This window comes from Malania oleifera, chromosome 5 (genome assembly GCF_029873635.1).
Source record: "Malania oleifera isolate guangnan ecotype guangnan chromosome 5, ASM2987363v1, whole genome shotgun sequence".
NCBI lineage: Eukaryota > Viridiplantae > Streptophyta > Magnoliopsida > Santalales > Ximeniaceae > Malania > Malania oleifera.
The window spans coordinates 38,593,676-38,611,471 of record NC_080421.1 but is presented as its reverse complement, the minus strand read 5'-3'; the positions used below and the strand labels follow the sequence as shown (position 1 = coordinate 38,611,471).

The 17,796-nt window shown below is 37.8% G+C and overlaps 1 protein-coding gene and 1 non-coding gene across 2 annotated transcripts; both read right to left on the bottom strand.

Moving 5' to 3' along the window:
- Window positions 1-1,495: 1,495 nt before the first annotated feature.
- On the bottom strand, window positions 1,496-3,814 carry LOC131155932 (LRR receptor-like serine/threonine-protein kinase FLS2). The gene has a single exon (XM_058109389.1). The coding sequence runs from the start codon at window positions 3,812-3,814 to the stop codon at window positions 1,496-1,498; it is 2,319 nt and encodes a 772-aa protein (XP_057965372.1).
- Window positions 3,815-17,441: 13,627 nt separating this feature from the next.
- LOC131156922 (small nucleolar RNA R71) lies at window positions 17,442-17,547 on the bottom strand. Its single transcript, XR_009137183.1, has one exon. It is a non-coding gene; the product is annotated as a small nucleolar RNA R71 (small nucleolar RNA).
- Window positions 17,548-17,796: the final 249 nt, after the last annotated feature.

Below are 17,796 nucleotides of genomic sequence, written 5' to 3'. Positions count from 1 at the left end.
CATGTGAATCCATGATTGATTGTCTCCGGAAGGAAAAGTTGATTGTTCGTCACTTGTGTTATTAGAGCATTTTGCCTTCTTAAGGAATTTAATAATTTGTCGGAATTTCCATAATCCCCTAATTGCAGGCATCCAACAATCCAAAACTCACATTCTTAAAAACCCTAAATAATTCAAAAGCCACCTTAGGCTTTCTATAATGTAATAATTCACTTTTTTAAAAAAATATATTGTTGGCCTAACATGACTTAGAATTTGATTTTGATGATAACAAATCAAAGGAACTTAACATGTTTGGTCAAGATAAGTTTCAGGATTTAAAAGTTTTCATAAAAAAAGATCAAGCTCAAGTGTTTAAAGAAGATTAAATGACGATTATGCTTAGAGACATGTCTCATGATGAAACAAAAGTCAATTGAAGAAAGGCCTCAAGATAGTCACAAAGAATGGAAGCCAATGCATGAAAACTTAGCACGAAAAAAAAATCAATATATTGTTTGACTAATTGGAATTGTTGAAACTTTGATCAAAGGAATTATATTGATTGATTGATCAAATTACACTTGATTCTTGAATTGCTGAATATTGCAGTTCTCTAAAATACTGATTTTGATCAATATAAAAAAAAAAATCAAGAAACTAATTGATTGTGTGATTTAAAAATTTTGATTACTGAGTTTTTGGAAACACAATTGGGATCAATCGTATGAAATTTTATCTTTGATATGTTCTGAAAAGAAAATCTGATTTGAATTATTATTTATTAAAGTAAGTTGAAATCATAATCTTTATATTGGATTGTTGGTTGGTAAATTAAAAAGGGATTGTGTAACTAAAATTAAATTTAAAAAGGGTTATAGTTAACTAAAGAGATTACAAAGAAAACTTTAAAAACCCAATTCAATCCCCCAAGTTGGGAGTACACCTTACTTCTCATATATTATGCTCAAAAATCAATATTTTAACTTATCTAATTTTGAAGTATTAATTGGTTGTTAATCGCGAGTGACACATGGATAAATTAGGTAAATTTATTTTTCTTAAAGGAAAATAATATTTATAATTAGACACCCAATTGTCACTTAGGAGACATTCGAACAGTCAAAGTTTGATATTATCATATAAGAGGTTCAAAGCTCGAACCTTAGAGTGGGTGGGAAGGGGTAGGTATGTGATAGAAATATGAGTTATTTTCCTTTGTATATTCTAGACATTGTGTTCCAATGAAACCAAGTAAATAAACGCAACGCCCAACTAATTCCAACTAACTTTTTTGATGCGTTCATAAACCAAGCAAAAGCTCCATTTGCATTCTTTCCATAATAAAAATATATTTTTTCACCCAACAAAAAGAAAGACTAGGACGCCATTCATTGAACCAAAAAAAGGAGTGCGGACATTTCTTTTAAGGCAAATTCAAAGTGACGACAAGGCTTCACATGAGCTCGTGGGTAGGCAGACACGAAAACAGCATAAACCATCAGTCTAGGAAGACCTAATCGCCGCTGCAAGGAGCCAGTCCCGCTGCCTTTCCACACAAGCCGGGGTTTTCGCTGTAAGCTGATGCTGGTGCTCCTCCGAAAACGGCGCCGTTTGGGATCGGACCAACCAGTTTATTATAGGAGAAATCAATGGACTCCAGGCTGGTCATGTTGGACAGCGATGCCGGGATTCTCCCCGAGAGAATGTTATGGGAAACATTGAGAGCCTTCAGCAATGTAAGCTTCCCCAGGCTCTGAGGAATTGTTCCTGAGAATGAGTTGCTGCTGAGATCCAAGCCGTTTTGCAACATGGTTAAGTTGCCGATCTCTGAGGGTATGCTGCCGGTGAGGCCATTTCTGCTCATATTTAGTGTCAATAAACTCTTGCAATTTCCGAGCTCTTCGGGAATGGATCCTGTGAATTGGTTACTCGACAGGTCCAGATAGTTGAGGTTAGCTAAATTGCCAAAACTCGGAGGGATCATGCCGGAGAACAGATTGGTGCTGAGATTAACATACAAGAGTGTTGTATGGACTCCGAACATGTTCGAAATATTTCCCGCGAATAGGTTGTGATCGAAACGGACTCTGATTAGTCCTGAGCAATTCCTCAAGCAATCCGGCGGCGAACCAGTAAAATTATTGTTATTCACTGTTAAATATTGTATGGAAAAACCATTGCATAGTTTGGGTGGCAGTACTCCTGAGAAGTTGTTATTTGAAAAGCTAACGGCGCTTAAAGATTTGCTGTACCTCCCAAAATCCTCTGGAATACGGCCTGATAGTTTATTGGACGAGACATAGAATCCTTGTAGGTTACTTAGGCCAGAAATGGTCTCGGGCACCACTCCTTGGAGCTGATTAAAGCTTAAATCAAAAACGACAATGGAGGAAAGATTTCCAACTTCCAAAGGAATTGTGCCACTAAGATTGTTGGAGAAAATTTGTAATGTGTTGAGGCTTCTGAGATTCCAGAGTGTTGGAGGAATAGGACCATCGAGCTGGTTGTCCGAAAGGTCTAATGACTCCAGCTCCTTCAATTCCCCAACCTCCGAGGGGATGGAGCTAGATAGTTTATTGTTGTATAGAAAAAGGCACTTCAGCTTTTTCAGTAGGCCTATTTGTGGCGGAATACTGCCAGTAAAGTTATTGTTTTGAAGTTGTAAAGAGATTAAGTTGGTCCAATTGGAGAACAGAATAGGTGATATACTCCCAGAAAGAAAGTTATCTGATAAACCAATGTCAGATATTTTCACTAGATTGGTCAAGGACAAAGGCAAGACACCAGCAAGGGAATTCACAGCTAAAGCCAAGTAGGTCAGATTGGTACAACGGCCAAGCTCAGCTGGAATTGTTGAGTTCAAGTGATTCCACCTGAGGTCTAGCATACGAAGGTTTCTTAGTTTGCCTAATGAAGAAGGAATCATTCCCGCCAACGAATTGTTATATAGTTCAATGATTTCGAGGTTAGAAAGTAAACTAATCTCTTCAATAATAGAATCACTAAAGTTATTACGTCCAAGACGAAGTTCTTTGAGATTGGAAAGCTTTGCAAGATCTATTGGCAACGGCCCTTGAAATAAGTTGTCAGTAAGATTTAAGAATTCAAGCTTGTCCAGATTGGAAAATACCAGTTTGGGTATGGTTCCAACTAGTTTATTTAGCGATAGATCAAGGTACTTCAAGTTACGACACTCCAATATGAACTTTGGAAACTCGGATTTAATTTCATTATAAGAAAAACTGAGGTAAGTAAGCGAAGGAAAACCAGAATTGTTTGACCACTCAACAAATTCAAAGTAATTTGCTCCAATGTCTAAGTAGTTTAGCATTTGAAGATTAATAATTTGGTATGGGATGGTACCTTCCAAACTGTTGTTGTAGAAACTAACATACCGAAGCTGGGTCAATTCCCCGATTGTTGAAGGAATATTGCCAGTGAAATTATTACTGCCGAAGTCCAAATACATGAGCTTTGAGAGTTCGGAAATAGTTGATGGTAATAATCCTTCAAAGTTGTTGTTGCTAAGGTTGAAACGTTCGAGATTTGGAAATGAAGGGAAGCTAAAACTTTCAAGTGTTCCGATGATCATGGCTTTGAATAGATTTATCTCTATAATGGAATCAGCCTGGTTGCAAGTAACACCAGTCCATAAGCAGTGGTTTGTGAGGTTGGATTGGGACCAAGAACCAAGAGAAGAAGAAGACAAGCTAAGCTTCCATTTTATTAAAGCTTCTGCTTCTAGTTCTGTTGCTAATGTGATATTCAATGAAAGTATGGAGAGAAAGAGGAAAGGAGTGAGAACAAAAAGGGGCTTCCAAAGCATTTTCATGCTTAACAACTTTTGCTAGCTCTAGACTCTTGATTAATTAATTCCACAGATCAGTTTTCTTTTATAGATGGCATAATGTGCATGAACAAAACCGCGCACATGGAAAACAGAGAGAGATTTAAGGTGATTATCTTTAAAAATCGATAGATACACTCATAATATAGGGGGGAGGGAGGTCATGAAAGTCTTTACATGCAGTGTCCAACAAAAACTTATTTTTAATATATATATATAGGGCAGAAGGACACCCCTCTAGGTTTCTTTTAAAAGGGGGGGGGGGGGGGGGGGGGGGGGGGGGGAGGGAGGGAGATTTGCCTACGTAATTCATTAGTATATATGAATTTTTTTTTTTGATGAAATTAGATAGGAAAAAGAAAACAAAAATCTCGCGTATACAATGAAACGAGTCTTTTCATGGTCCTATTTAACATTTTATTTAGATTGTTCCCTTTACTTTTTAGTAGAGGAACATTTTATTCTAATTAATATTTAATTTACGAGTATAATCTCTAAGTCCTAAATATGGATTTGTGCACTATTTGTTGCATTTAGTCATAGAACCATGTGGAAAAAAAATGAGTTTTAAACAATATGGTGGAAAGACTTTTATGACTAGTACTAAAACCATTGAATTTTTTTAGGCTTTAAGAAGGTTTTAATTCAATCCATGTCCGTTTTACAATTTAGACAAGAAGTAAATATGGTAAAACTAAATTATTAAAACCAACAAGTGAATAAATTTCATTCTTATATCCTAATTCCCTCACAACTAATTGTACACATCAAACCATTAAACCATTAAATGAAGGTTATTCATTATACATAACATGTCTTATGGATATGACTAAAGTTATTCTTTTGTTACTATTTCGATTGTTTGGAATAATTTGTTCACCAGTTAGATGCTGAGATTAAAGGCATACTCTCGAGAGGGGGATGAATTGGGTAATTTAAAAATTTTCTTTATAGAATTTTAGTTGGTTATTATCCTTTTAATTTAGATTAGTATAATCACACAATCACAAAAATCTAATTAGCGACCGTACTATACTAGTCGGGAATCCTTGGCATATATGAATGTAAATATGAGATTATAATACAAAATCAAATTTCAATGCTTCAACGGTTAAAAAAAATTCAGAATCAGCTTTTCAGTAATATTCAATGATAATCTCAAGATAAATAAGTCAATCTTAAATATCTTGCAATTTTTGCCTCAATAGGATAATCAAACACATTTGTATTACCTCAGCTGTGTATTCAAAAATTCAATATTCAATACTTATTTGAATATTCAATCCAACAATCACAACCAATAGAGTCCCTCGATTCAAATACAATCACAATTAGTATTGAGCAAATGCCCAATATCCAGCAAGTTCTCAACGATTAAGTAAGCATACATGCAGTTAATACTCTTGCGAAAATATCATGTATATATAGTGCAATATAGTTTCTCACCATTTTTTCCAAGTTTTCTTTAAGTTTGTAAGCCAAGAAATCAAATTTGGAAAATTTATTAATGCAGTTAAAAAGTTAAAATAGACTTCAGTTGACTAAGGCCTGAGGGTCAGTAGCCTGAACTTTTTAAATTTAGCGCATTTTGAAAGTCAGTGCTGAGTCAGTCAATTGGACTTTAAGAGATCAGTCATCTGCTCCTGCTCTATTTGTTTATTAACAAAGTCAGTAGCACATCAGTCGCCTGACAATTAATCATCAGTCACCTGTCCTTCTTACTACTTCTTTATTTTTCAATTTTTTTTTTTGATACTTAACTTATAACTTGGAAAAGCTTACTTAAGACTTTGAAAAAAATATTTTCCATGATTTAAAACAAGTCTCTAAGTCAATGATATTTCCTAAGAGCTTCAAACATTAGTATTGAATTTGTGAAGTACTTACATGAGACTTTTATAAGATAAAATTATCTAAGCTTTAAGTGTTCATGCTTTAGCTTCCATGCTATGTCCAGCTTTAACCATTTCTTCAATATACTTTAACGTCATCATTACTTATGGCTTTAAGTACAATCTTTGATGAGTCTCTAAAATGCATGATTATAGACCCTCATTTATGTTTGTTTATCCTCATTTTATAATGCATTTGCCCAGAGTTGTTATTGTTCAGAGCTATGCAAGGTTTGTTTGTCTTTTCAAGAAAATAGGTTAAAACCATAGAGTTAGGCATTACGAGAAGCCAATGGAGGATTTGGAGGACTCAAAGCACAAATCAAATGCTCAACGAAGCTCCTGAAGCTTCAAATCATTAAGGGACAAGAAGACGATGTGTGACCACGTGGTGCGACTAGCAGCATAAGGGGCGACTAAGTCTTTTTCTTGTAGACTCCAAGGTTCAGACTGAGATCAAAATGCTGCAAGGTTCAACCAAGTTCTCGACCAAGTGACTCTCCAAGGCAACCACGTTGAGATACTGAACCAGAATTGAGATCAAAATTACCGAAAGCCTCGATGAAGTGTTTGACCAAGAGACCATGAGGGGCGACTATGTCGAGGTCCTGAGATTTCCTTAAGATTGAGATCCTGAAAGTCTCAACCATCAACTTAACCAGAAAGACCCTGAGGCGCAACACAGTTGAAGACATTGAAAATTCAAATTCTTGGTTTCCCGCGAGTCTCGACCAAGGCGCGCACAAGAAAGACATAGGGGTCACTTGGTCGACAGTGACGATCTTCTATGCGAGATACGTTGCAGACTTTCCTAAACTACGAAACAAACCTTGTAAACCCTAGAGCCTATAAGTATTTACTATGAACACGGGCTTTGGGTTCCTCTTTGGCCTCTCTTAGGTTAGTGACAGACTTAGGATGCCATTGAGAGCCAAGTTAGATTAAGAGTAGCATAGTTTTCAATTTCTGTTTCGGTATGTGCATGAAGTGTTCGATGGCTTGTGACAACTGGCGACGTTCATGTGCTATCCATGCATATTACACGATCACTCTCTTGTATCTTCCAATGTTAGTGATAGATGATCTGAATATAAAAGGGATGATCTTTTAATTGCTTTCTATTTTACTGCTTTCATTTACTTGTTTGGATTATGATGATGTTTAGTGGCAAGATTAGCACCTCTATTGCTTCAGTCACGTACACGTATTAGGCTACAGTCTTCCATAGAGTTTCTCGTAGCCATTGTGATAGAGTATACTCTAGTTCCTGACTGTGCTTCGTATGGTTGGTGCACCCTTTGTAACGATCTGCTAATTTTTTTCATATTATTATCTTTTTAACATATATATATAGACACACACACACACACACACACACACACACACATTAATATTGAAATTTACACTGCTCTAATACCTTCTAATTTAAATCTAACTATCAACCTAAGCAGTGGGAAGCTAAATACATAAAAATATATCCACACATATACTACAATACCAGAGTGTTAGAGTATTCCTCAAATTGTACATACACAACTGTTCTCCAAAAATAATCCCTACTGAAAGTAGGGATATGCAAAACAACTTCCTAGAATACTCACCCTCAGAAAGGGCAGTATTGTAGTCCCTCTACTTGTGAGCTTGATCTGTTTGCCTAACTGGATCACCTCAATAATATTAAATCACTGGGATGAGACAACGCTCAGTAAGACAAAATATGCTATCGCTAGTGTGTGGCAAGTGAGTTACATATTTGCAAAATCTGACTTAGAAAATACCATAAATAACGTAAACTGAGAAAACTTGTATATCTGTTACAATATAAATCATACCTATGTTACTTAACATAAATTGATTTTTTTGAATATTCTATTCATAATACTTCTAATATCTATAGATATGTCTATTTTCTGTAAATATGATCATACATATATATAATAATTGAGAAAACTCCCTAGATGGATAACTAAAAGTCATAATTTAACCCCTTATGACAGGGTTGTGCGGCCCGTAGGAGGGACCTATCCTGGCTGGCCAACCAGGGTAAGTCATTGAACTCCGACAGTCAAATCAGCCCCCTCAACCCTTACCTGAAGGGGAGCCTATCCACAACATAGGCACGATCGACTTCTGAACACCACATACTATCTGAGTAATGTGGTTGCACTCTGAACTGAATATAGCTACGGTATCGTGCTCTGCTGACTGAATCTGGTCCATTAGGGTATGATACTATATAAGTAACTGATATTGCTATAATACTGTTTTAGCATGATTTTGAAATAACCATAACCCCATAAAACTTAATTGAAAATCTGAATAACTAACTGAATATTTATTTTTTGTAAAACTGAATAATTGTCTAAATATCTGAGTATCTGAGCGTTATGGTTATGAAATCATGATGATCTGAATTTGCTGAAATTATATGTTTCCGATTATACTGTACAATTTCTATAAACATATAAATATCATACTATTTCTGCTAATATGCTTTAAACATGGTATTTGTAAATTATATAAATATTGTACTGTTTTGTTACTAACTCATGCCACACAAACAAATATTAAGATTCTTAGGATCTGAGAACTATATTTATGGTCTGTATAATAATATGATAAAAACATATAATTTGTACTGAAATCACACTACAGTTTCGTAGCATAGCATATTTCCCTACCCAATTCCTGCTAAAGTCCCCTACTGCGACGGGTCCCACACCCGCAAGGTTTCCCACTCAACACCCTGAAAACAATATTTACTAGAACAAAATATCATTATTTCTTCAACTACTACGTTTTCTACAACTGCTGGAAGTCCAAATATTAAATAAAAGACCTTACCCTGAACTTAGGATGAAATCCAAGTTAACTCCGCAAACAATCCACTCTAGCAGATTTGGAGAGAATCTTGTCAAGAGTGATGTGGCAGCTTCGGGTTGTCAATCCGGTGAAGAATGGAGCCGAATTTCTAGAGAGAAGGGGAGAGGGACGAAAATCCTAGAGAGAGAAAGGGTTTTGCACCGTTTTTGTGTTGAAAATCCATTTTTAAGAGTACGTATAGCCTCGAATTCGTCGACGAGACACGTCATCTCGTTGACGAGTCCCTGAAGAATTTTGTCGACGAACTTGAACTCCTCGTCGATGATTTTCAGAATGCCAAAGACCCCCCTCTTGGTATCTTCTCGTTGACGAAATGTGTCTTTGTCGACGAGATCCTCATGTACCTTCATCGATGAATCCCCTTTGTTCATTGACGAGGCCTTGATTAATTTTCTTGGGTTATTACATTCTCCCCTCCTTATAAAAAATTGTCCTCAAAATTTACTATTCATATGATTCTTCATCCTTTGAGATAAATGGTCTACTTATTTTATTTCTTGCCCTCATTTATGGCGGAGGAATACCGTGGTTACATAGGTAGTTCTGGGATATTACAACTATAAAAGAAAATTCCCCCAAAACCAAAATACTACCTATCTTATACTCTATAGTACAATTACATTGTACTAAACAAAATAAAATTATTATTATCTTAACGTATACATCACTGCTGTAATTCACTAAACAAGTGGGGGTATTTCTGTCTGATCTCATCTCCAAGCTCCCAAGAAGCTTCTTCTATCACGTGATTCCTCCACAAGACTTTTACTAGTGGTATCTTCTTACTGCGCAATTCCTGTTCTTTTCTATCTAAAATTTGTAGTGGAGCTTCCTCATATGCTAGAACATCACTGAGTTCCAATTTTGTATAACTGATAATATGGGAAGGATCTGAGACGTATTTCCTTAACATAGAAACATGAAATACATCATGAATCCTGAATAAAGATGGTAGTAAAGCTAGTCGATAGGCAACTGACCCAATCTTCTTGAGTATCTCAAATGGGCCAATAAACCTAGGGCTTTACCCTTCTTCCCAAACCTCATGATTCCCTTCAGTGGTGCTATTTTCAGAAATACATGGCCTCCTACTTCAAATTTCAATTCCCGACGGTGAGTATCCGTGTAGTTTTTCTACCGACTCTGTGCTGCACTAATTTTATCTCAAATAAGTCAGACTTTATCGTATGCCTGTTGTACTATTTATGGCCCCGAAATTCGCCTCTCACCTAGCTCATTCCAGTATAAAGGAGAACAACAACACCTCCTACCATAAAATGCTTCATAAGGTGCCATGCCTATGCTAGCCTGATAGCTATTGTTGTAGGCAAACTCCACCAATGGCAAATATTGGGTCCAACTACCCCCAAAATCCAATACACATGCTTGCAGCATATCCTCAAGTACCTAGATTGTTCTCTCTGTCTAACCATCTAACTGAGGATGGAAAGCGGTGTTGAATGTTAACTGAGTCCCCAAAGCCTCCTGCAAGCTCTGCCAAAACTGTGATGTAAAATATGGATCACGGTCTGAGACTACATTCGGCACTCCATGGGGTCGAAGAATCTCCTGAATGTAAATCTATGCTAATCTGTTCATAGGGTAGCTAACTTTAATTGGTAGAAAATGAGCCATTTTCGTTAGCCTATCAACAACTACCCAAATGGCATTCGAACAATGCGGCGTCGGCTGTAGCCCAGTAACAAAATCCATGGATATGTGGTCCCACTTCCACTCAGGAACTAAAAGTGGCTGCAACAGTCTTGCCGGCTTCTGGTGCTCAGCCTTAATCTATTGGCACTTCAAGCACCGCTGTACAAATTCTACAATCTCCCTCTTCATGCCACTCCACCAGTAATACTCTCGCAGATCCCTATACATTTTCATACTGCCAAGATGAACAATGTATAGAGATCTGTGAGCCTCCTCTAGAATCGTTCTCTTAATGCTATCATTTGCAGGCACGCACAATCTAGTGCGAAATCTCAAAGCCTCGTCATCTGAAATGCTGAAATCCTCTCATTGACCATTTTGTATTCTGGCTATCATTTCTGCTAATTCCAGATCATCTCCCTGAGCAGCTTTAATCCTTTCATATAGTGTAGGCTGTACAATCAGGCTGGTAATAAACGCCTGAGGATCCTCTTCCACTAACTCCACATCGAGCCTTTCTAAGTCCATCTGAATTGGGTACTGAATTGCTACTGCTAACTATGCTAAATCCTTTAATTTATGGCTCAGTGCATCAGCCACCACATTTGCTTTACCTGGGTGGTAATTGATGGTGCAATTGTAATCCTTGATGAGTTCTAACCATCTCCTTTGCCGCATATTCAACTCTTTTTGTGTAAAGAAATACTTTAGACTTTTATGATCAGAAAATATTTCATATCTCTCACTATATAAATAATGCCTCCAAATTTTCAGTGCGTGTACCACTATCATGAGTAGGGTAGTTCTTTTCATATTCTTTCAACTGCCTTGATGTATATGCTACCACCCTACCATGCTACATCGATATACAACCGAGCCCTTTCAGAGATGCGTCACTGTAAATTACATAACCATCACTTCCTGATGGAATCGTCAGTACTGGTACAGTGACAAGTTGTTGCTTTAATTTCTAAAAACTATGCTCGCATTCTTCATCCCACACAAATCTGACATTTTTTTTCTGGTTAAGCTCGTGAGAGACCCTGATAAAGTTGAAAACCCATCAACAAATCAATGGTTATAACCTGCCAGTTCCAAGAAACTTTTGACTGCTTGCACGTTCTTCAGCCTGGCCCAATTTACCACCGCATCAATCTTTTTGGGATCCACTAAAATACCATCTCTTGAGATCACATGGCCCAAAAACGCCACCTTCTCAAGCCAGAACTCACACTTGCTAAACTTGGCATAGAGCTTTTCCTCCCTGAGTGTCTGTAATACCAGTCTCAAATGCACCTTATGATCCTCAAAACTTCTCGAGTAAACCAGTATATCATCAATAAAAACCACCACAAACTAATCTAAATACTGGTGAAAGACTCTATTCATCAAGTCCATGAACACAATAGGGGCATTCGTCAGACCAAAAGGCATAACGAGGAAGTTATAGTGCCCATACCTAGTCTTGAAGGTTGTCTTCGCGACGTCCTCTGCTTTTACCCTCACTTGATGATAACCTGATCTGAGGTCGATCTTGGAATACAGCCATGTACCCTGGAGCTGATCAAATGGATCGTCTATACGGGGTAGAGGATATTTGTTCTTAATAGTAACCTTGTTTATCTCCTTATAATCAATACACATCCTCATAAACTCGTCCTTCTTCTTTACGAACTACACTGGAGCTCCCCACGATGATACACTAGGTCGTATAAATCCCTTATCCAGCAAGTCTTGCAACTGATCCTTTAATTCACGCAATTCAGCTGGAGGCATACGATAAGGAATCTTAGAGATCGGTGCTATCCCTGGAGGTAAATCTATAGCAAAATCCACCTCGTGTTCGGGAGGCAATTAGGGTAGCTCCTGTGGAAAAACATCTAAAAATTCTTGTACTACTGGTGTATTGTCAAGCTTCGATTCATTTTCTGACACTTCCTTTACAAAAGCCACAAACCCCTGACTTTCGTCTAGGAGCAATCTCTATTTGCCTGCATGGCTGACACTAGCTACGATGGAGCACGTACACGTGAACCAACAAACCTAAATTCCTGCTCACCAGGGGATATGAAAATTACTTCTTTTTTATGACAATCAATACTGGCGTGATTAACTGCCAACCAATTTATACCCAGTATTACATCAAACCCATACATATCCAACACGATCAGGTCATCTAGTAGCACTCTCCTATGAATTTCTATTGGATAGCCTCTGAGTACCCTTTGACACCTCATCACTGACCTTGATGGTGTAGCTACTGACAATTCTATATCTAATGACTGAGTCTCACTTCTAGATAATTTAATATAAGACGCAGAGACAATGGAATAAGTAGCACCTGAATCAAATAAAACAATAACTGGATATGATAGAATAGTAAAAGTACCTATCACCACATCCGCGGCAGCCTCAGCATCACTCGGTGTCAAAGTGTAAACCCTCGCCGGAGCCACATTCCTCTGTAGGCCTCCATGAGGCGCCTGATATCCTCCTCGATAGGGCCTGGGAGCTGGAACCTGATTTGGTGGTCCTGGGCATGCATGTGCCATGTGGCCGGGTCTCCCACAACGATAGCAAAAATCTCTCCCTACCCGAAACTCCCCCAAATGTCGTCTCCTGCATGTCTGACATACTGGGAATGTTTGCATATCCTGATTCTCACAAGGTCCTATCATCTGCCTCTTATCTCCTTTATCACAACCTCCTCTCCATGGGCCCCGACTGGAACCAACCTGAAAACCTTAAGGCGTAGGCCTCTTCCTTTAACTCTGAGCTACTATACCTCTATGTATACCACTCTCAATAATCGCAGCCCTATCTTCAACCTCCGTAAATTTCTGAGCCCTAAAACCAATCACCTGCTCAAATAAGTTCTTCCTCAGACCCTTTTCAAACTTCCTTGCCTTTTTCTTTTCATCTGGTACTAAATTTGGGGCAAATCGCAACAACTTAATAAATCGAGTTGCGTACTAAGATACTGTCATCTGCCCCTGTACTAGATGCATAAACTCTACTGCCTTCGCGCTCCGAATGATCGTAGGGACATATCGCTCGTAAAACAGCTCCTTGAATCAGTCCTATGTCACTAGCACTGGAACCATCCTCTGCTCCTCAATCAGTTGTGCTGATCTCCACTAGCGCTTCGCCTCCTTTATCAGTTTAAATGCCGTAAATACCACCTTCTATTCATCTGTACATGGAAGCACTATCAACGTCTCCTCAATGTCCTGGACCCAATTTTTAGCTATAATCGGGTCATCTCCTCCATAAAAAATGGGGCTTCATCCGCATAAACTACTCGATTGTGCAGCTATGCTCCCCTGAGTATCTCTACCTCCCATACTGGAAGGTCCTGGCCTGTCTTCCTCAGCGTTTGTGCCACTGCTTCCTGGGTCCATCCTGAAAACAAGGAACACATTTTAAGAACCTTATCTCTTATACAAACCTAATCTATTTCATTCAACTTGAATCCCATATTCATAATTACTACCTTCCCTGATTGTAACTCAAAATTAATCTCTTGTACAAACCTAATCTCTTGTACAAGATTAGCACCTTTATTGCTTCAGTCAGGTACATGTATTAGGCTACAGTCTTCCATAGAGGTTCTCGTGGCCGTTGTGATAGAGTATACTCCGGTTCCTAATTGTGCTCCGAACGGTTGGTGCACCCTTTGTAATGACTTGCTAATTTTTTTCATATTATTATTATTTTTAGCATATATATATATATACACACACACACATTAATATTGAAATTTACACTGCTCTGATACCTTCTAATTTAAATCTAACTATCAACCTAAGCAATAGGAAGCTAAATACATAAAAACATTGCCAGTCATTTTAATATGGTATTTATAATAATTTGAATTTTGTTATACACCCCTAACCTAATTTTATCAATTAAAATGAAATCAATCTAATTTTCAATTTGATTTGGATAGAGGATGTTATATTCTTGTACTCACAAAAGAGATTAGAATTCCCGTGATTCACTTCTGGATCTAATTTATACATCATTGAATTAGTATCATGTAGAAGAATGAAATGTAAGACAACGCGTGCGTGTATCTGTTTACCTTTCTATTATACCAGATATAGTAAGGATATGTAGGAAAAATGTACTATCAATTGTACTATCAACGAATTTTCAATTGTGGATACATATGTATCCTTAACATATCGAAACAACTGCCATTATTGGTATCAAGCCAATAGCGATTCATACAAGCTAAATCTTCTAATCGATAATTGGGCCAAAGAAAGAACTTAGATTGAATTAATTTCTCTTTATCTCTATCAAAATGTTTGTTTTCATCCAAAAAGTGACTACACTTACATATGCTACAATACTAGAGTGTCAGAGTATTCCTCAAATTGTACATACACAACTATTCTCCAAAAATAATCCCTACTGAAAGTAGGGATATGCAAAACAACTTCCCAGAATACTCACCCTCAGAAAGGGCAGTACTGTAGTCCCTCTACTTGTGAGCCTAATCTGCTCGCCTAATTGGATCACCTCAAAAAGATTAAATCATTGAGATGAGATAAGGTTCAGTAAGACGAAATATGGTATCGCTAGTGTGTGGCAAGTGAGTTACATGCTTGTAAAATCTGACTTAGAAAAAACCATAAATAACGTAAATTGAGAAAACCTGTATATCTGTTACAATATAAATCATACCTATGTTACTTAACATAAATTGATTTTTCTGAATATTCTATTCATAATACTTCTAATATCTATAGATATGTCTATTTTTTGTAAATCTGATCATACATATATATAATAATTGAGAAAACTCCCTGGATGGATAACTGAAAGTCATGATTTAACCCCTTATGACAGGGTTGTGCGGCCCGCAAGCGGGACCTATCCTGGTTGCCCGACTAGGGTAAGTCAACTGAAGTCCGACAGTCAGATCAGCCCCCTCAACCCTTATTTGAAGGGGAGCCTGTCCACAACATAAGCACGATCGACTTTTGAATACCATATACTATCTGAGTAATGTGGTTGCACTCTAAACTGAATATAGCAATGGTACCATGCTTTACTGACTGAATCTGGTCCATCAGGGTCTGATACAATATAAGTAATTGATATTGCTACAATACTGTTTTAGCATGATTTTGAAATAATCATAACCTCGTAAAACTTAACTGAAAATCTGAATAACTGACTGAATATTTAGTTTCTGTATAATCGAATAACTGTCTAAATATCTGAGTATCTGGGCGTTATGGTTATGAAATCATGATGATTTGAATTTGGTGAAAATATATGTTTCCGAGTATACCGTACAATTTCTATAAACATGTAAATACCATGCTATTTCTGCTAATATGTTGTAAACATGGTATTCGTAAATTATATAAATACTGTACTGTTTTGTTACTAACTCATGCCACACAAACAAATATTAAGATTCTTAGGCTCTAAAAACTATATTTATGGTTTGTATGCTGAAAACTATAATTTGTACTAAAATCACGCTAAGGTTTCCTAACATAGCATATTTCCCTTACCCGATTCCCGCTAAAGTCCCCTACTGCGGCGGGTCCCACACTCGCAAGGTTTCCTACTCAACACCCTAAAAATAATATTTACCAGAACAAAATATCATTATTTCTTCGACTACTACATTTTCTACAACTGCTGGAAGGCCAAATATTAAATAAAAAACCTTACCTTGAATTTGGGATGAAATCCAAGTTAACTCCGCCAACGATCCACTCTAGCAGATTTGGAGAGAATCTTCCCAGGGGTGACGTGGCGGCTTCGGATCATCAATCTGGTGAAGAATGGAGTTGAATTTCTAGAAAGAAGGGGAGAAGGACGAAAATCCTAGAGAGAGAAAGGGTTTTGCATCGTTTTTGTGCTGAAAATCCATTTTTAAGAGTACTTATAGCCTCAAATTCGTTGATGAGACATGTCATCTCGTCGAAGAGTCCCTGAAGAATTTCCTCAACGAACCTGAACTCCTTGTCGACGATTTTCAGAATGCCAAAGACCCCCCTCTCGGTATCTTCTCACCGACGAAACGTGTCTTCGTTAACGAGATCCTCATGTACCTTCGTTGTCGAATCCCCTATGTTCTTCGACGAGGCCCTGATTAATTTTTGTGGGTTATTACATCCTTGCTACTCCATGCCATTGAACGGCTCCTTGGATTGTTTAGCCGGGTTCAAGTTAGTTTAGTATGGTAAACTCATTGAATGTAGATTACTTAGAACAACGTCCAAAACTAAACTCATGTCTGGACACTGCTTTTTATACAAGGCTATAGTAAACTAATTTGGAAGTAGTTTAATAACTGCACTTTAAGTCGCCGAGGATCGACACTTGACATATCCCACTTTCTACTGAACTTGGGATTATTTAGGTTTTATGAATTTTATTTTTGGTAGTTAAGGACCCAAGCCTTGGTGAGCCTACCAAATTTTGGCATCGTTGTCGGGGACTTGGCTATGGTTATAAGCCAACTTCCACTTTAGAGTATTGTTACCTTGTGTTTTTTATTTTCTCTCCTTTTATTTTATCTTTATTTATTTATTTTCGTTTTTGTTTATTGTCTTTGAAGTATTGATTCTAGGTGCTTTAACTGTGTATGTTTGGTTTGCACTCTCGGGACCCTGAGATAGTTCCTATAAATCTCGAGATTGAAAGATCCTGTAGGTTCATTAGGAAACTTACCTCCAATCCAAAGATTGCTGAGTGGTCTGAGCCAAAAGTCATGGCTGAACGAAACCCACCAATTCCCACCAATCAACTCCTGGAACCCCAAGCTCCCCACTTACCTGTGGTGGTAGAGCAACCACTTCGGCCGCTTAGGGACTACTTTGTGCCTAAAGCATACACATTGTTGTCCTGCATCCGATTCCCGGATGTTCAGGTGGTGCAATTTGAGATTAAGAATTCAATCATCTCGATGCTGCCCAACTTTTGTGGGAACCCCACTAAAAATCCTTATCAACATCTGGATGAGTTCTTAGAGATTTGCTCCACCATACGTACACCTAATTTTAGTGATAATGCCCTTCATCTTAGACTCTTTTCCATCCTCTCTGAAGGATAAGGCCAAATATTGGCTGACGTCCTTAAAGCCGAACTCGGTGACCAACTGGGCCACCATGTAGCATGAATTCCTAAAAAAGTACTTCCCATTCGGGAAGACTAACTGCGAAGGGCAATCACAAGTTTCACACAAACGGATGGGGAACTTTTCTTTGAGACCTGGGAGCACTTCAAGGACCTACTCCATAAATGCCCACATCATCAGGTTCCTAAGTGGGAATTGGTGCAAACATTCTACGAAGGGTTAGCTGAGAGGGATAGATCCATGGTTAGATGCCTCGTGCGGAGGTACTTTCCTCACAAAGCATGAGAATAAAGCATGGTTACTCTTAGAGAATCTTACCAACAATTCTCAGCAGCATACTACTGGTGCTTATAGACTCCCTAATCCATCAACCTCTAAACTTAAGGGAGTTTATGATTTGGTCGTAGGGCATGACCTAGCCCCTACCCTAC